This window comes from Chinchilla lanigera, unplaced genomic scaffold, assembly GCF_000276665.1.
Source record: "Chinchilla lanigera isolate Chin_1 unplaced genomic scaffold, ChiLan1.0 scaffold00065, whole genome shotgun sequence".
In the NCBI taxonomy this organism is placed as follows: Eukaryota; Metazoa; Chordata; class Mammalia; order Rodentia; family Chinchillidae; genus Chinchilla; species Chinchilla lanigera.
In genome coordinates, this window is record NW_004955466.1 from 6975745 (window position 1) to 6996841 (window position 21097).

Below are 21097 nucleotides of genomic sequence, written 5' to 3' on the forward strand. Positions count from 1 at the left end.
CATTTTGCTTTTCTTCATGAATGTACACTCGTCTTATTTTAAATGTTCTTCTTTTAATCACTTAAGCAGTGTTTATAAATCATTTATCCAGGTTTTAAAATACATACTTCAAGATTTTTCTCAGCCTTAAGATATTTTTGATAATACATAAGTCCACAGTTCTGGTAGTTCAAGCTTAACTTTAAGCTATGTCCCCAGCAACCTTTGAAACTAAGTCTTGTCTATGGCCATACCACCCTGAACGCACCCGATCTCATCTGTGAAACTAAGTCTTAGCTATTGTATTTCCTCGGTATCACCTAATCATATCTTTACTATTACTTCCCATGACAGGTCCCTTAAAATTTTGGTCCTAAGTCATTTCTCCACTCTGAAAGACCTACTTGTCCACAATCTGTCCTCGATTTGAACCTCCAGTTGTAGGTAGTACTGCCACCAAAATAATTATCTTAAAATATATCAGTTTCCTCGTTATGTTTCTTACCATGCCTAGCATGTTGCAGATGAAATGTAACTGCTACCCTGGTCTGTGGGGATATTTAGGCCCTAGTCTTTGCCTTCTGTGCCAGCCTAACTTGTGCCATTCTCTCCCCTACCCCATACCAACCATATTGAATTTCGAGAAATTCCCTGAGTTCTATTAAGTTCTTTCTTACTGTTTTTGAATATACTGTTCTCTTATTCAGATTACTTTTATGTTCATTTTAGTTTCCCTTGCTTCATCTTATTCTTTTAGGCTTTCCTTTATTGTCCTCCTTGGGTTGGCTGCATACATTCTGTGCTTCGAGTGTACATAATTATACAAGATTTCTAGCACTGGAATAGTAAGCTTTCTCATTGTTGGACATAACACCAACATCGATAATTTAAACTGGGAAAGGGTCCATTGGGCTCCAAGTTTCAGAGGATTCAGTTCATGGTCATCCGGCTCCAAGGCAGAAAAATCACTGTGGAAGCTGAAGAAAATCTGCTTAGTTTGTAGTGGCCAGGAAGTAGAGCAGAGGGACAGTGCTAGAGAGGAAAAGACAAGGGACCAGACATAGATCCCAAGGTCATACCTACATGAACCACCCAGATACAGCTAGCAGTATGCTCTACCAAGTCCTGTGGTAGATCCCAAATAATCAAGTTGACACTCCCCACCAATCATATCCCAATCCTTGTCAACTTCATACCCAAACACATCTACTTAAGCCACACTTAATCTTCAAATGAAGACAATAACAAGTTTAGAATTCTGGCTAACAACTATGCCTCATATAACCAGAAATGCCAAATTAATTAGTTCACTGCCCTTAGTCTCAGTTTCCTGAAAACTCTCAGAGCATGGAGAAAATGTATACAAATTTTCTGCCACAGTGTAACACAAGTGGTCACTCTCTCTTCCAGCTACCAGTGAAGGCCTTGCTTACAGATGAAACCTTGTGAGCCTGGCCTTTACTGTCCATATTCATACCAACTTTCTGGTCTTTGGAGGTCTCACCAGAATCACTCATCAGGCACTGCTTACTGCATTCCAAGGCTTCTGTAGCTTGGATCTCAAAACCTTTCCTTCCACAAACCAGTTCCAAAGCCTTCTGAACCACATGGTCAGGTACATATAGAGCAATGACCTTACTTCCCTGGCAGCAATTTGCTGTATTAGTCAGGTTTCCTGTTTCTGAATGCAATACTTGGTATCAACAACTGGGAAAGGACAGGTTTGAGTGATTCATATTTTAAGGGATTCAAACCATGGTTGACTGGCTCTAACACCCAAAACCACAGTGGAAGATGGAGCAGTGCTACTCAGTTCATGGCAGGTGGGAAGATGAGGAGGGAAAAGTACTAGATAGGAAGATGCAGAGACCAAATATAGACCTTAGGACCACTCCTGCAAGACTCACCCAGGCATACTCAGAAGTGTGCTCTGACAATCCACCAGGCAGATCCCAAAGCCATTCAGTTTAGCACTACACCCTCACAACCAGAAACACCTCTTGTTTTTCATCTTTTATCCTCCCGTGAACACTTGAGAGGTCTTGCTCATTTTTATATCTCTCATTTGTGATAGAACTCCTTATACTGTCTCTCAGTAAAGGTTTGTTCAGTGAATCCAAATTAGCTAGTACTTTACTTTGCCATAGAACTTTTTCATAACTGTTTCAGTTGTGATAATTTATAAAGTGTGCTATGTTGCCATGTTCTATCTTGAGATATGGATTTCCACCTATTTTTCTTTGGCTAGATGTTTATAGGAAAATGTGTTTATTAAAATCTTAGATCCAACTTTAATTTATGTCTATTATGGACTGAAGACATATTTTACTACTGTTAATTGGCAATTTGAATAGAGATAAGAAGGGTGAAAATATGTTCATTATCTCAGACCACTCATACCACTATAATGTCACTTTTTTCTTGTTCTCCATCAGAGATCCCTACTATTGAAAAGGAATCTAATTTATACTCTTGTCATTGACCATGGTAGAAAAACTAAATTAAGTTCACTGAACATGATTTAGATTTAACTCCTAAAAATGGCATTTGCTTTGCCAACAATTAGAATAAATGGTTCCACAAATCAGAATTAATCTTATTAGAATATACACATTTAAAAATTAAAAAGGTATCAAAGAAAAATCTTGTTCATGGTTAGTAAGTGAGTCTCCTCTCTACTTCAATAAAATATGAAGTCCACTCATACATTTTGATCTTAATATTTATCAGTATTTTAAACATATATTTTTGAAGAATATACTTGGGCTCTTTTGAAAGTCTGATTTAAAATATTAGTAGTTAGGTTCTGAGTACTCATTATTTTGCATTCATCTTTATACCAAATTTTTAATTAACCCCATGAAGGAGGTATTGTTATCCTCCAGATGAAGAAACATGAGCAGATATGAGCTGATTAAAACATCTTCTGTATACCTAAAAACTCCACTAGAGGTATTTAGGAACGAGGCAAACTGGGCCTTATTAGGGGTCACTGATAAGGTGACTGAGTAGTTGGATATTAAAGTGGAAATGAATCTTGCAAGGATGCTTTGCTATTACAGGAATGGTGACAAATCTTTGCAGTTTTTCCAGGGAAAGGTGGAGTCTGTAACTCTATTTCTTTTACCAGTGCTTCCTTGGGACTTGTGTCAGGCCTTTTGGTAGTTTCTCTGTCTTTCCTTTAAGCATTGACATTCTCTGAACAGGGTGGGGCTTGTGTATTTGATGAGTTTTGACATAGCAAACACCCATGATACCACCATCGCAATCATGGTATCAGACAGACATATCCAATACCTTCCAAAGTTTCCTTGTGTCATTTGTTGGTATGTGGTCAGGATACCTAACATGACATCTACCCTCTTAACACATTTTGAAGTTCACAATACCATATTGTTAACTATAGGCTCTACATTGTACAGAAGATGTCTAGAACTTATTCATTTAGCCTGACTGAAGCTTTGTACCAATGAGGAACAACTCCCCACTTCTCCTACCCCCTATATTCCTTAGTGAGCAATACTGTATTCTCTTCTTCTGTGAATTTGACTTATACAGATACTTAATATAAATAAAATCATATGGTGCTTGGCCTTCTGTGACTGGCTATGTCACTTAGCGTAATCCCTTCAGGATCATTTGTGTTATAACAAGTGGCAGAATTTCTTTCTTTTGAAAACTAAGTAGTATTCATATTTAGCGTATATGTAGCATTTTCTTTATCCATTCATTGATGAGGGCCACCTGGATAGTATCCACATCTTGCTATTGTGAATAACACTAAGGAACATGGAAGTGAGATATCGCTTTGAGATGCTACTTTCAATTCTTTTGGATAAATCCTCAGCAGTGAGGTTGCTGACTCAGTATATTAGAGTTAGGGTGAGGATTAGGGTATCAGATGCACTAACTGACAGTATAGGGTGGTCATTGTTTCTCCCATTTGACAGATACAAAAATGATGACTTAGTTGTAACATAACCTTTATTGTTTGTTTCAATTCTAAATTCTTTCTTTGAAAAACAGAAGTTTCACTATGCTACTAACTTCCTTAATTTAGGTGTATGTTTGGATTTCTCATATATATTCTTTTTATAACACATACAGTGACAAAATTGATATTCTGTTAGTTTATTACCATTTCTTCTACCTTTGTAAAGGTAATTACTAATGCCTCTTGTAATTGTTTTTAACTCTACTTAAGAAAAGCTATTTGACTTAACCTTTGTGTGTGTAAAAATCTACAAACTAAATCAGTTATTTACTTTTTGGTAGAGCTATTATTTACCTTTCTCAAAACATCTTCAGGTTTTTATCCACTGCAATTTTAGCAGAATGACGGTGGGTCTTCAATCACTGTGGATAAGCAGGTGTCTTTTCTAAATATTTTAAAATATTTTATTCAACCTAAAATGTTTTCATTTTTATATTTCTATTCTTTTTAAATGTTACTTTTTGACATTTGTATTGCTCAAATAGTCAAAGTCCATTTAAAATCATATAATTTAATAACTTACAGTCTTGTCAGATTACAAATATTTTGAATATTTGAATATATTATGAATATTTTAGCATATATGCATTCATAATAAAGTTTAGTTGCCAACTGCAAGGAGCCCTTGGAGTAAAGGACTGACTACTAAATATAGTGAATATCATTTATTCTCAGTGTTTCCTTATTGTGTAGTTGATCTCTCCGTTCCTCAGTGTGAGGTATTGGAGCCCCTAGTGTTATTGTACTACTGTCCACTTCATTCTTCATGTCTATAAATATTTTCTTTAAATACTTCCACTGTTGGGTTCATACATGCTTGTATTGTTATATCCTCTTTTATCATAAAATAATGACTTTGTTTGTCTCTCATGACAGTTTTTTCTTACTTGAAATCTATTTAATCTGATATAAACACAGCTACCTCTGTTCTCTTTTGGACACTGTTTTATAGAATCATCTTCCATCCCTTCATTTTCTGCCTGTGCACATCCTCAAAACTGAAACTGATCAATTGTAGGCAGCAGCATAAAGTTCATATATTTTTTTAAAATCCATTCAGCCACTTTATGTCCTTTGATTGGGTTGTTTAAACCATTTACATTCAGAGTTATTGATAGATTAAAAGTAATGATTGCTGTTTTGTATTTGTCCTCTGGTTATTTTGTAGCTCCTCTGTTCCTTTCGTCTCCTCTGTTCTCTACCCTTATGACTGGGTGCTTTTCTGGAGGGCAATTTTGATTCTTTTCCCTTTCTCATTCATGTATTTGCTATAGATTTCTTGTTGCTTTGTGGTTATTGTGGAGCTTATATAAAATATTTTATAGTTATAGTAGTTTATTTTAAATGGACAATAATTTCAGTTGCATACAAATACTTTAGAATTTTATCACCTTATGATTCATATTCTGTCAAAATTCACTTTTTATATTGAGTATACCTTAACTTATTGTAGCTGTAGTTATTTTTAGACCATTTTAACATTTAACATTTAACATTTACACTAGAGAGTTGAAAGATTACACATCATTATTGTAATTGGGGTATTCTAATTTGACTATGTATTTACCTCTACTAGTGAATTTATATTTTTGTATGTTTTCATGATACCAGTTATCATTCTTTCCTTCCTGATTGAAGAACTCACTTAAATATTTCCTATAAGGCAGGTCTAGTGTGATCACGTGACATCAAAATCAAAAGACAAAAACAGAAGGTCTTTCCACTAAGATGATACAAGGCAGGGATACACACTCCTGTCACTTCAGTTCAGCATAGTACTGGAAGGGAGTTGAACCATAATCAGTTAGACCCTCCCCCCTCAAAAGTAAGCATCTAAATCAGAAAGGAAGAAGTGAATATATTCCTCTTTGCAGAAGATGTGATCCTGTATGTGGAAAACCTCAAATATCGCATAACAGAATCTTGTAATAGTAAATGAATTGTAATAAAAATCAGCATACAAACATCAGTGGGCTTTCTATACATGAATAATGCTTTACATGAAAAAAAATGAAAACAATCATATAAGCTATCATCAAAAAATAAAATTTTTAAGAATAATTTTAATCAAAGAGGTAACAGATTTGTACTCTTAAACACTGATGAAAGAGACTGCAGAAGAAATAATTAAATGTTTTAAAAGTCTACTCTAAAATTATGGTAATCAGAACAGTGTAGTACTCATTAAAAACAGAAACAGAAGAATGGAACAGATAAAGTGTCTACAAAATAGATACATCCATGTAGCCAAGTGAGTTTTTTTTCCTGTTTAAATTTATTTATTTATTTTTTCTTTTCTTTCTTTATTTATTTAATATTTTTATTTTTAAAGATAAAGAATGAAAACACATTAACAAACAAACAGACATAAACAAAACCACACACAAACAACAGAAGCAATACAGAGTTTCAGACAAGGTGATAGGAAATTAACGATAGTTATTCTATCACGTATTGCTATCTTCATTTTTTAAAAATATAAACAAACACACATACATTTACAAAATAACACAAGAACAATACAAGCAATACTAAAATTCAGACAAGGTGACAGAACATTAACAATGGCTGTTGTATTACATATGACACAGGCATCTCGAGGATACAATGGAGGAAAGAATAGTTTCTTCAAAAATGGTGGAGGAAAAAAGAATGAAACTGGACTCTTGTCTACGCTATACACAAAATCCAACTAAAAACACATAGAAGATATAAATATCAATATAAATATAAGGCCTGAAAATAAATATAAATATAAATATAAGATATAAATACAAGGCCTGAAGCTTTAAACTCCTAGAAAAGAACAAAGGAACAGTTTATCATTTGTCTAGGCAGAATTTTGTGTGTGTCACACTGAAAACTCAAGCTACAAGAGCAAAAAATAAATAAATAGGACTATATCACCATGAAACCTTTCTTTATTTCAAAGAAACCATTCAAAACAAGAAAAGGCAGCCTATGAACTGGGGAAAAAAATGTATTTATAAACCACATCTCTGGTGAAAGGTTTACACTTAAAATAAGAATTCCTACAACTCAATATAGTAACAAATATGCAAATAACCTATTAAAAATAAGCAAAGCAGCAGAACAAAAGGTACAACATGGCTAGTATTCACATGGACAGGCACTCAACATCATTGTCGGGGAAATGGGCCACAGTCAGTACAAAGTATTACTTTAGACCTGTTTGGATAGCTACTACTACAAGTTCAAGAGGTAACAAATGTTAGCAGGAATGTGAATAAAAGGGATGTTGGTGGACTTGAAGACGGGTACAGCTGATATGGAGAACAGCATGGAAAACAAACTGTCTGCAACAGATGGAAGAATAAAATGCGTGGGTTTAGGGTGTGTGTGTGTGTGTGTTTGTGTGTGTGTGTATGTGATGAATTATTATTAACCCTTGTACAAAGAGATTGTGGCATTTTTCACAACATGGATGATCCTGGAGGATATTATACTAATTGAAATAAGCCAGACCCATACATAAAAATACTGTGTGATCTCACCTTATGTGGAATCTAGGGGAAAAAAGGTCAACTGTGTAGAGGTAGAAAATAAAATGATGGTTACTGCAGGCAGAATGGGGTAGACAGAAATAGGGAGATGTGTGCGAATGGATAGAAAATAGCAGATATGTCGAATAAGCAAATCTAAGAACTCTGATACGCAACTCAAGGACACTAATTAATGAAATTAAATTATATTAGGGACTTTTGTTAAGTAGATGTTAGCTGCACTTGGTGTACCTACAAACACCATGAGATGAGGTGATAGGTGTGTTTGTTTGCTTCACTACAGAAACCATTTTACTATTTATACGAACTGTATAACATTACATGTAAAGCTCAGATATATGCAGTAAAATTTATTTTTTTAAAAAGAGGGAATATTACACATGAATTAAATATATTGCACAGAAGAACCATCAAATACACTCCCTCAAACACAGAAAACCACTAAAGTAAAGTTCCAGTGATACTTTACTAGGGATCTGTTGTATATATTGATAAGCTATACTCACTGATGAATAACTGTTAATAATTTTAGGCATCCATTCTATTCATGTCATTACATTACCAAGTAGCATATTTCAGAACAAAAAAATTGGGCTGTGAAATCAGCACTGTAGGGGACCTTAATCCACAAACATACCATCGTTTTCTTCACCTCTTTAATTATGTTGTAGCTATCTGTATGTAGTCTTAAATTTTCCAGTTTCCTACTATATGAATCTTTAACATTAACTTCTACTTTACAGTCCTGTTTCCTGTGGTTTAGCAGTGAAATACATCATAAGATTGGATGCAAAGAACTGAGAAAATATAAATAGACCAAACAACAACTTTCATGTTCGGTGCGAGTTTTTCTCCTATTTTAGGGGCTTGAGGGAGGTTAGTTCGCTCAAGCTCTAAAATGTTTATAGCTGAGATTACTTGCAGCCGGCAGGAGCTGACCTAAAAACCAGCACCAGATATTCTATAGTCATGCAAATGAACAGAGTTCCAAGTCCTCAAAGTATGCCAAGTCTTTGCAATGAAAGAAAGGGGACTTCTTTACTGGATGTCCATGCATAATCCTGTCTCCACAACCTGTGATATCTACAGATGAGTGTAAATATCCTTGACATGTCCTGAAGGAGGGCATTAGCCAGCTTTGCCACATTTGGTAAAATCATTCATGGACTTATGCCTATCTTCCCAGAAGTGCCATGAATTTTGCTGTGAACCGAGTACCCATTAGGTGATACAGAAAGCTGAATAAAGCAAACATATTCGGAAATGACTGATTAGATTCATATCCAGTTTATACAGTGCATATCCTAATGGAAATTCTGGGCCATGAAACAGTTATTATTACTTATTATTAAAGTGAATTATGATGTAGGGAATAAAATTAGCCACATTTGTTGATTTTGCAATGCTTTGCTGAATTTTGGGAGGAGAAGCGGGGGATGAAGCTTATTATGAGTTAATGCTCTAAGGGGCTGGGGATTTAGCTCAGTGGCACAGTGCCTGCCTAGCAAGCACAAGGTTGTGAGTTTGATCCCTGGTACTGGAAGAAAAACAAACAAACAAACAAACAGAGTTAATGCCCTAGTTTTTTATTATTCTTTCCACATCAGAGATTTATTTCACTATAATACCAAAAAGATAAATAATTTGATGTTTTAAACTTTTGGGTAGAAATAGGACCAGAATTTTCATTTCATAAGTTAGATAAAATAAAATGTATAATGTATATTTGAATGCCTCCACAATTAAAAATGGTCTATACTGGCAAACCTTTCAGAACTTCCAATAAAAACAAAAAGCCTGCCGCAGCACACATGCTATAGGCTCACTACCACTGATCTATACTGATAAAAGGAAATTACATTTATGTATCAACTATCTTTAAACTATCTATTTAGCAATCAATGAGTATTAATATAGCAGTCCACATATCTATGTACATGTTTTATGATTTCACTGTTATTAAAAATGTAAGGAAACATCTTTTAAAATAGTATTCTATTTTAAAATAAAGTTTATGCAAATTTCTATAAGAAAATTTGGAAAACAACACTTAGAGACAATTAGCTGAGCTTCCACTTACAGCCATTTTTGCTATTAATTAAGTGCATTTTTTCTAGTCTTGTATCTCTCTGTCCTTTACCTCAATTGATTATAATTGGCAAATTAATAGCAAGATAAAATATTTTATATTAATATAATTATAATATATAATACACTTTGGTTTTATCAAGAAAAGAATTTCTTTTTTAGGGGGGTATTGGGAATTGAACTCAGGACCTTAATGTTGCCAGGCAGGTGCTGCACCACTGAGCTAAATCTCCAGCCCAGAATTCCTTAAAAAGAAAAAAAAGAGTGTATTTCTTGATATTCTGTTAATCTTGGTACTTTAATTTCATTTTATAGCTGTTACCATAATAGTATAATACTTTGTGTTATTTTTTGATTTATGAGTATAAGTATTTTTTGCATGCTATTTCAAAACTTGTTTTAATTTTTTATTGATACTTTACATATATTTTTACAATTTCTATTGTTTTTGGACATCTAGTTTTTTTTACAATCTAGGATGTGCTTAATAACATTGCTGTGAATTTTATGTATGTTGCTTCTAATCTTTGGATTAATTCCCAGAAGTGGAATTATTGAGTGAAAACAATATTAAAGTGTATCATACATGAAAATCAAATAGTTGAAAAGTAATGAGTATTTATAAATAGATCAGAAATTTTATTATAATTGGCAATTTGAAAAAATGTCATAGAAATGAATCGGAAAGAAACGTAATCCTTTTCTCTCTCTTTAAGGAAAAGGAGAAAAGTAAAAAGAAAAGCTAGAGTAGCAGTGATATTAAAGAGAAAGAGAGAAGACATAGATAAAAACAGACTGCTAAAAGCTTATTATTTTGTAGCATTGGGAACTATGATAAGCTATTAATAATTTCTGTTTATAAAATAATATGCATAGAATGTGAGATGCACCCCACCCACTGTCCCATATACAAAGAGAACCTACTGCTTTCATTCACTTGCTTCCATGCTATGTGCATTTATGTGGATTGGGAGAGTGTGGGGTATCTAAAATGAAATTACACTACATGTATAGTTTGATATTCTGGTTTTATTATTTTAGATACTTATCTCTCTATATCTCTGTAGTGGACCTCGCTGGTCTCTCTTTGTACCCCAGAGAGGATGGTGGTGGGGATGAGGAAAGTAAAGACAAGACACAAGAGCTGGGTCAGCTGCAGGCGACCTTTTACCTGATCGGAAAGAGGATCTAACTTGCTGTTTATTTATACTCTTCTGTTTATTTATACTCTTGCAAAGTTAGTATCATGAGAGGTAACGTTGTCTAGTGACTAACGACTGTAATTGTCTAGGCAGGTTGTTTTTCTCAAGACTGAGGTAGCTTGACTGCTTGAGCCACTCTGGCTCTGTCCTGCCCTCACACATGTGACCAATGTCCACCTCCAGCAGCTCCCAACATATCACTTTAAAAATCTCTGCTTTGTATTGGCTGCCTAATACTTTATAATTTATTTATTCATTAACCCTTGTCTTATTGTACTTTTTTGGGCCAATATCACTTCAGTGAGCATTTTTCTAAGTAAATTTGGCACTTTCATAATTCAAAACTATACCTACAATTGGCATTACTAGTTCAAAGAAAATGCCATGTGAAGATTTGTGAAACTCACTGTGTACAAGGATGCTGGGGTTGTCTTATGTTTCTGTAGATGAGGTCTCCCTTAGGTTATCATGACACTGTATAGCCCTCACGGCTGTAACTGGGTCCTGGGTCTCTGCTGCTCCTTCCTTGGACAAGTACATGGCTGTCAGACACTTCCTTGAGCCTTTCATCAAAGCCAGTAGCTAAAAGGAATTGTTTTGAGGGTCCAGAAACAGATGAATTACTTAAAATGAATTAAGCATCTATTGTGACTGTTGTATGGTGATCACATCATGGCTCTGACCACTTCCTGCGTGAGGCGCACACTGTCTCCTACAGTCCAGTACAGTGTCTCTCCTGCTGAATCCAAGTTTCCTTGTTCTCAAGAGCTTCCCACTGCTTGTGTGGGCAAGGGAGTGGTGATAGCACTGATGCAACCTCTGTCTTTGTTTTCCTGTCTTATTTCTCTGATTACACTCTCTTTTTTCTCCGGTGGTATCATTGTCCTGAAGGATTATATCTTTTTTCTTTCTTTCCTCATTTTTATTTTAATCTGCATGGTGTGCACAGATACTTGTGTGTCTCCCTGGTTAGAGCACAGAAAGAATAAGCCACCCAGACAGTGCCTCGAGGAAGGTTTTTTTTCTCACCCGGTATATTCCTCCTGTCTTTTCCACTTTAAAACTCGCCCACAGAAATCAAACAAAGAAAGAAGGTTGCCTGCCCTCCAAGGGCCAGCAGTGTTAGGGAAATGCCTTAACAGAAGAACCTTTTGTGATCTCTGATATTGGATTCTACCTCATTCCCTTTATTTGGGGAACTAAGTACTCTTGATTTGGAATGGCAAATGGTTGGGTTTAGGGCATCAATGGATGGTGCCCTGAGATGAATATGTAATTTGCATAATTTTTCAAAAAGTCATCTACATTTGACTATAGTACATACTCAGTTGCTGGACAATGTAGCTGAATATATGTGGCATCAGGTCTAGATATACAAAGGCTGTAACAGCGTATCTTTGCATATTGCAGTTTATTGTCATCTATCGCAGAGGGAGAGCAAAGGATAAAAGTAAAAGTTATTTTTACTTCTTTTGGTCACAATAGGAAAAGTTACAATGATAGAAGATAATAAACTTATTTGTTGAAATGAGACTTTGGGCATATCTCTTGATTTATCTTTATTCGTGTCACTCCAGAGTTCGTTAGTACTGAATTCAGGGTGATGCTGATTTACTGTCTAGGTGACAGTGTGCCCCCGTGCTATGTGTATATAAATACAGTCATGTTTTCAGCTTGAGGTTATGCTACACGACCAATACCATTCTGAAACTGAACAAACATGGTGACAAGAAGTGCTGTAGATACTTGACGGTGGATCTTAACCTGTTTTCCAGGAAAAGGTGATGTATTTGGAGACATCTTCTGGAAGGAAACTACCCTTGCTCATGCCTGCGCGAACGTGCGGGCTCTGACATACTGTGACCTGCACATTATCAAGCGAGAAGCCCTGCTCAAGGTCCTCGACTTTTACACAGCTTTTGCAAACTCATTCTCCAGGAATCTCACTCTGACGTGCAATCTAAGGAAACGGGTAGGTTGTCCAAATCTACTTAACCTTATTCATGTCTGGAGGGCTAATATGTTATGTATGCTCTACTAGCTGAGAAATGGAAAAGTTATTTTATTTTACAGCACCAGATAGTCCTCAATATATAGTGGTGTAATATCTTTCCCTTTATGTATATTTTGGCTTTTAAGGAAAAATGATACCCTGATGATATGAATAAATATTCGAGCCTTTATCATTTAAGATGCAAAAGGAAAAGTAAGCTGGAGGAGAAAGAAATGAACTTTAACTATACAATGACACAGTTAATTATAATACTGTCATAATATGAGTACCAATGTATTTTCCTTTGTGTGTGTGTATTTCTTTAAAGCTGGTAAGGTTAAGCTGGTTGACTACTTTACATTCCCAACTCTCTTTAAGCCTTTCTTCTCATTTTGTAATTAATTCATAAAGCTTACTCACCATTAATTCTTTCAAAGAACACTATCTCAAAAATTAATTAGCCACAATGACATATCCTACAAATAGGTATAGGAATACTTTACTTTGTACTGTTGCTGCAAATTTAATCTTCATTACCATTTTCTTTTTTTATTGATGAGTGTGACACAAATTTAATTTGCATAAAGAAATCTCCTAGCTCTGATTTATAGGTCACTGGGCATTGGCTAGGGTTCTTTGATTGCCAAAAATGAAATATATGTTTGGATAACTGCACTTAAGGAATTTAATCTAAAATGATTGCCTGTCTTTAGAGAAGTATTTTGAAATAACTGTTCTTTCTTTCCACTACCCCTTAAATAAAACTTTTGTTGCTGTTAACATGGATGGAAGGGGGGCTGGCGATTTAGCTCAGCGGCAAAGCGCCTGCCTGGCAAGCGCAAGGTCATGAGTTCGGTTTCCGGCACCGGAGAAAAACCAAAACCAAAAAAAAAAAAAAAAACAAAACAAAACATGGATGGAAGCCATCAAACCAAGAGCCAAATTAATGTCTGTACTGTAGCGATATAGAAATGAAATAATTAAGTCAGTGTGATTCCTACTCAGGATTCTAGGAGAAGATGAGTAGCAGGAGTGGTATTTGTGTTGGCTGTATTATAACATCAGATCTATATTTGAGCAACATTTCCAGCTTATAGTTTTGTTAACAAATAGTCATTAACATCAGACTAAACACAGAGTCCCTGTGCTCAGATCCTTTAAGTATGAATATTATGTGAAACACAAACAGCAGAAGACAGGGATGGTTATGGCAGAAGTCGCCACGTATAAACTTTCTTACTCCTTCATTAGGGGGTTCAGAGTCCATTTGGCCTCAGCTCTACTTTTAGAATTTCAAGCTCTTTATTTACAAGCAGCCAGTTGGGTACTAAAATTTTTCAGGTTTGAAGTGTCCTCCCCACTCTGCAAGATTACCAAAGCCCCTACCCACTGTCATTAGTCTGTGGGACATGTTTTATTTGTTGGTGTCTGCCTCCAAACCCATTGCTTATACTGTGTCTCATTTGATGTTCATAATAGCCCTGTGAAATAAACCAGGCAGTTATTCTTCAGGGCCAGAGATTAATATTAAGTGGCCAACCGACAGTTTTGCAATGCAACATCTCAAACAAACACAATTAAAACAAATCACCAGTAGAAAATAAATTTTGATTCTTTAAAACGAGTTCATCACAAAGCTCTGTTGCCTTTTTTCCTCTTGCACACACAAATGAACTCACATCTCATTAGCGAGGAGAAATGTGTGCACATACCAGTGTGGATGCCTCTCCTAGGAAGACAAGCTAGAGACAGATGACTCGTATTTCTGTTTTGTTTTATCTTGTTTTAATGGGACCTTGGAATGAATGAAAGATGGGCCTATCTCCGCAGGTACTGGTGTGCTAAGTTACATCAAATGGCTTCTTCCTTTTATAATCTGTTCCCTTTTACAGCGTGTGTCACTTTTTTATAATCTCAGCCCTGTTGCTTTTGATGGATTGTTTCAATAACTTGGCAAATTGTGGGAACAGGGTGTATTGTCAGTGTCACTTTATTCTCAGAAAAAAAAGGAAAAGAGGAACTGTGCGAAAATGTTTTCCAATGACTAGTAATATAAATGACCCTTTTGAGAGCCTATTTTAAATAGCCAGAAACTTGAGCAATATTTTACATAATAGTGTAAATACATAACAGTGGTATTAAATGTTCACAACCCACAAATAAGGCAATATATTCCCTATTTCATCTATGAGGAGGTTGAAATTCTAACACTGGTACTGACAGTTGACAGGTAAGTTATGGGTCTTCCTGGATTTGATTCCCTCTCTGCTGATTCTAAATCCTGGACTGTTATAAACTCTACCACATTGCTTTAGCTTGTCAATGCAGCTGCATTTTTTTCTACAACCATATTTCACAGATAAACTCATACGTAGAGCTTCTCAGTTACTCACTCACTTTATTCCACATTGATCTTTTCAAAGAAAATATTTTGTTCTTGTTGCTATTATTGTAAACATTATTACACTGAATGTTTTTTGTCAATTGTACAACCAAAATGATATTCTTAGTATGCTGGGAATCACATAACCCTCCTAGTCACTGGATAAGAGCATGCTCTTGGTAAGTAAAGGAAGCAGATGTTGACCCTAAGTTTCCAATTCTAGTTACATGACTTTGTGGGATGGTTCAGTGGAGAGGTCTGCATAGTGTGCAATTTTTAGTGTCATCAGAGGAAGGAAAAGGACAGTTCTTTAGCTATCAGCATTGATCTCTGTTAGGGAAAAGTGAGATGCCTGGTAAGAAAACAGGTCCTTTGAACCATCTTTAAACTCTTCTGTGTAAAAATTCTGGAGCAGTAGCTACCAATTTCACCCAAAAACTAGAGCTGGGGTTGGCCAACTTTTTTTCATCAAGGACCAAAGGGTAAGTATTTTGGACTTTGTGGACCACTCTTATTAACTACTCCACATTGTCAGTATACTATGAAAGCAGCTCCTTTAACCATGACAGAATGTTCTAGACTTGCTTAGATGACAGGAGTTTATTTCTCTCAGTTTTTAGGCTGAAAAGTCCAAGACCAAGTTCCCAGACACTTGGTTTTCTGGTGTGAGCTCCCCGGGTTGCAGATGACCATTTTCTCAATGTATCTTCACATGGTAGAGACAGGAGCAAGCAAACTCTCTGATATCTCTTCTTTTAGGGGCATTAATCCCATCATGATGGCCCCACCCTTATGAACTCATCTAAATGCAATTATCTTCTAAAATCCATGACATTGGGAGAAAGCTTCAACATATGAATTTGGGAAGGGGGACAAAATTCAACCCACAGGAGCAGCCATAGATAATGTGTTAGTAAATGAATATAATTGTGTTTCAATAAAACATCCTTTACAAAACAAGCGGCTGTCTATGGGCCTTCAGCACATCACCTGCTGAAAACAAGAGTGAAGTTAGGTGGGATAACAGTGGTTATACAGAGAGAATTCTCTTCTGTATTAGAAAACCAGTCTTTGTTACCTGTTACCCAGGCAAAGAGCTATCATGAGCAGAAAATGCCACAGATAAGGAAGGACTGCAAAATCCAGGCAGCAAGCACAGAGGAGGGAGGAAAGGATCACAGTTAATTTGGAGACTGACAAGGTAAAAGGGGCAGCTGCTGCTTAGCCTGGTTGTACATTTCCTTGCTGAGATGCCAGGCTAACGTGTTGTGGTCTTAATGGTATTTTTCCCCAGAGAAGCCACAAGTATGAATTATATGTGAAATCATATCAGCTTGCTAATTTACTTTGACTTGTCAAAAAGAATTCTGTGCTAGAAATTCAGAAGCAAAAACAGGTTTGTTTGCTATTGGTCCAATAGATGGTGCATAAATGGAATAACTTAATAAACTCATGATTTCACTGTACCAGAAACTTAATATTTTTACCTGGGCCCTGTAAATATTGAGAAGAAAAATTATTACATGGTTATTTAACCTAAATTATTACTGAAATTTAGCTTTTCTTCAATTATAAATGTTGGTAACCAACTACAGTGTGATGGGACGTGCCAAAATAAATCATAGATATTTGCAGATCACTGTATATCTGTTAAAGATATCCTAAAGTGATTGTTAATGTGTCATTTCCTACTGCTGGATATATTGCTGTGTTACTGAAGAGGCACATAGGTTCATATATTGTAGATTGATTTAAAATCATTTGATAACCTGATTTTGACCTTAAGTGTTTTCTTTGCAATCCTGTATTTTATTTAGTGTATTTAAAAGAGGCCCACAGGCTTTGGCAGACTTCAGAAAATCGCATATCTGAGAGCCAGAAACAAAACCGAGTAAAACAGAAAGACTGGTTGGTATATTTCTTTTAATAATGAGAACAGAGCTCCGTAGTTTCCAGTTAATTTATTGAGAAAAGACATGAGAGTGAAGCAAAGTTGACAAATTCGCTGACTTTTCATGTATTTATTTACTTAAGCAATTCAAGATGCCATTCCCTGGAAAGGCCAATCGGTGTTTATGGCACTGAGGGCCAGCCCTCGAGGAAAGGGCAAAGAAGACAAGCAGGCGACAATGAAAGGTTAAGGATTCTCATTAGGCTCTTAGAGTAATCGTTGTACTTCTGCTCCATCCCCCTGATTATTGCACAACGATGTTTACAATTCGTGTGGAAAGAATGGGCCTAACAGGCATGAGTGTTCCTCAAAAGACTTGCTTTTACAGCCTTTCTTTGGGAACTTGGATTTCAGGATGGTTCCTGCCACTCTAAGGGCAAAGAGTGGTTTCCTGTGCCTGAACTATTTATTCCAGCATTGTGATTTTTATGGAGCTTCTATTTTGCCTCCAGAAACAGGGAATTTTGTTATGTTTCAGGCTGCCTATGGGACCAGTCCCAATAAAACACACTGGGGCCTGAGTTCTGGATGTGTGTCTGTAGTAGGCAGCATTTCTTATGCTCTGTTACTCCTCCACTGGGGGAGCTAGCCAGAGGATCGCAGGAGGCCTGTGCCTGGCTTCCCCTGGGCTATGCCTTCCTATACCTCTGCTTCTGCCAAGCTTGCTTTGTATTCCAATGCAGTAGTGGGTCCTGGCCATAAGTGTAAATCTGCTGAATCCTGTGAGTTCTCCCGGAGAATTGTCCAGACTGGGAGCAATCTGGATTCATCATTTATAAGTTTAATAAGAAAGGTGGATTCTCAGAGTCCCCTAAATCTGTATATACATTTGTAATTTCATTGGAAACTTTTTTCCATAAAAGATCCTGAAACTTTCAGGTATTATGTTCTATAATTATAAAACATAAGCTATTTAAAAATTGGTGGGTATATTTGTCTCGGAGGCTGTCGAGAGAATTCCATTTCCTTGAAGCTTAAAATAAATGTTACATTAGCACTTATGGCTACATTAAGGATGGCTGAGATCTTGAATTATTTCTGAATATTTTCCTCACTTTCAAGATAGCATGAGCATATTTTTTCTCCAGATTGACTACTTAAATAGGACAAGTGAGGGATTTTATTTGCTGTTTTCTGTGCATCTTCTGATGAGGCACCTTGTTAAAGTGTGTCACGGAAAGTGTTGACCTAGCTGACCATTTGTTCAATACGTACAGGTTCCTGCTAACCTAACTATGGGATCATGAAGGGGACAGTCCCGGTGCTTGCTCGTGAGCCTATAGGACACTGATAGAGCATAGCAGAGTCAGGTAAGGGCTAGCAGAGGGTTACACACGGGTATAAAGGGATCATAAATGAGATGAATTCAACTTGTGTCAGGAGAGGAGTAGGGAAGGACTCCAGAAAGTGATGACAACTCTGGAATTAGGGTTTCAAAAGGAGGAATATTCTATAATCAGCACTGGTATTATAGATCAGCTATTTAATTTATTTTCTTACAGATGAAAAGTATTGAAACCCAGACATTTCAGTGATGTTGTGTAAGTTCAGTTAGTTCATAAGTGGCAAAGCTAGGTTTGGAATCCAAGTCCCTTGACTGCCTCGCTGGCAGTATTTCTACTGTTCAAATAAGGTCTAAAGCCTTTTGCAGGAGATTATGAGTAAAATTCAATACTCAACTGTACCCTTTTCTAACAGAGAAGGACAATGTGTGGCCTGAGTTTTCATGTGAGTCGTTCGTTTTATTGCTTTTCACACCATGGTTTAGAATAAAACTCCTAGAGATGCCAGAACAAACAAGCAAACATGTACACACACAGAAAAGCTGCAAGTCAAGCTCAGAGCCTGGTCCTAATTTGATCATGAACTAATGCATAGGATGTGGCCTTGGCGAGTCGGCCACCTGCATTCAGAAGAATCTCACTTTAGAGAAAGCAGGTCCCTTTCGTATCAGTATCATTTAAGAAGTGCTACTGCATGTGACAGAAATGCTGCCGTGCTGACGGTGCTGCCATCTGCAGTTCTCTTTGCCGTCAAGTAAGCAGTTTTAGGAACTGAACTGGCTGCCGCATCACTTCGTGTAGGTATACATAGAGAGAAACTCTCATATTCAACAAAAACCCACCGTTTTCACTTTTCTATTTCATTTCTTAAAAACATTAACACTTTCACTTCACAAATTATGGAAAGTATTGACAAATATGACAGTTATGAGTACTAAACTTATTACTTGGTAAAAAAAATAGAAAGAGGAAAAAGTGGAAGAAAACCCCAAGTATTAGGTAAATCTGAGATTTGGTTAATGGCAGTAAATAGGTATGGAATGAGGTTCTCTAGAGATTTTTTTTGGTGTTCTGAGACAGGGTCTCACAGTATAGTGTAGGCTGTCTTGAACTCACTATGTAGTCCAGGCTGGCCTTGAACTCATGGCAATCCTCCTGTCTCAGCCTCCTGTGTGCTGAGAGTACAGGCATGTATCATCATACCCATCTTGAGAAATTTTGGTTAGGGCTGAGGACTAACATTACAAAATCTCAAAGGAAAAGGGTGTCAATGAAAATGTGCAGACGAAGAACATGATTGAGACCAAAGAATGTTAGTGCAGGTGAAGATTGTATGCTGAAGTGGCCTTTCTTCCCCCACCCTGCATCTGTGTTACATTAGCAGTTAAAAACCCCCTCTCGTGGTTCCAGATTAAGAGACATCATGCCCAGAGAACTATCATTCCTTTTCACTCCATGGCTTTGTTGAATCATTGCAAGTGTAATCAGAATATGTAAGCCAAATGACTCCAGGAAAATGTGTGTAAGACTTTTACAATTGTCATGAAGAGGAGCCCAGTGAATACAAATCAATAGTAATGTCAGGGGCTGGGGATTTAGCTCAGCGGCACCGCACCTGCCTGGCAACTGCAAGGTCCTGAGTTCAATTCCCAGTACCAGAAAAAAAAAAAAATAGTAATGTCAAATGGGCCCAATACAATGCCTCAGAGAGCCATCTAGCTCTCCCTCTATAGTTCTCTGTTCAGTGTCCTTTGTACAGAGTGTCTCCATACCACATAGTTCAAGATAGGTTAATCTGGGCCCTTTAATATATATTCACTTAAAGCTTGCATTAGTCTGCTTGGATGGCCATCATAAACACCACAGATTGGTGGCTTAAACAACATAAATTTATTCTTCCACAGGTATGAAAGGCAGAGCTCTGAAATGAAAACACCACTGGGGTTTGTGCCTGGTGAGGACTCTTGCTGTAAGTTGCAGACAGGCATCTTCTCACAGTGTGGTAACATGAGCTTATGATTTAGGTCTAAAATGTTCCCCCAATATCTCATGTGTTCAGAAATAAGACATGGTCAGAAGTGGCCAATCAGTGGGGGCATAACCTGGAAGGGCATATTCTTGTCCTTGGCTCCTCCCTTCTCACATTGTGCTTCCTAGATGCCATGAGGCGAGCATCTTTTCTCTGACATACCTTTCTACCATGTTGCTTATGCCTTGGAGCCAGCTTACCATGGACTGACCCCACTGAGAACTGTGAGCCAAATTACACTTTTCTCTCATACGTTGTTGGTATCAGGTACTTTGTCCCAATATGGGAAAGTGAGTGAAACATGTGGCCTTTCTACCAGTACCTGTGTGCAGAGAAAGCAAGCAAGGGAACCTTCTGATGTCTCTTCCTATGAAGATATTAACCTTAGTGGGTCATACCCCTATCACTGTGGACCTCACATAACCTGTCTTACTTCCATGGAAGATTATGATAGGAATCATAATCTACTATCATGGAAGATAGTAGTTAGGACTTGAGTACATATGAACTTTAGGAGACACCAACATTCAGTCCATGACAGCCATGCTTTCTTTATATGAGAGAATTATTAATATTTTTTTCTGGAATCAAAACATGGTTGAAGTGGGTCTGCATTACTTGGGTCTGTGCAGCAGCAGCTTTCTGTGTTGATTTTTATAACTTCTGGGCAG

At 36.7% G+C, this 21097-nt stretch overlaps 1 protein-coding gene across 1 annotated transcript in view; it reads left to right on the plus strand.

Moving 5' to 3' along the window:
* Positions 1–21097, plus strand: part of Kcnh5 (potassium channel, voltage gated eag related subfamily H, member 5) — a 338297-nt gene that overhangs the window by 271314 nt on the left and 45886 nt on the right. Inside the window, exon 10 of the mRNA XM_005399159.2 lies at positions 12563–12759. Coding sequence (XP_005399216.1) covers positions 12563–12759 — 197 coding nt within the window. The remainder of the gene's footprint in view (positions 1–12562; positions 12760–21097) is intronic.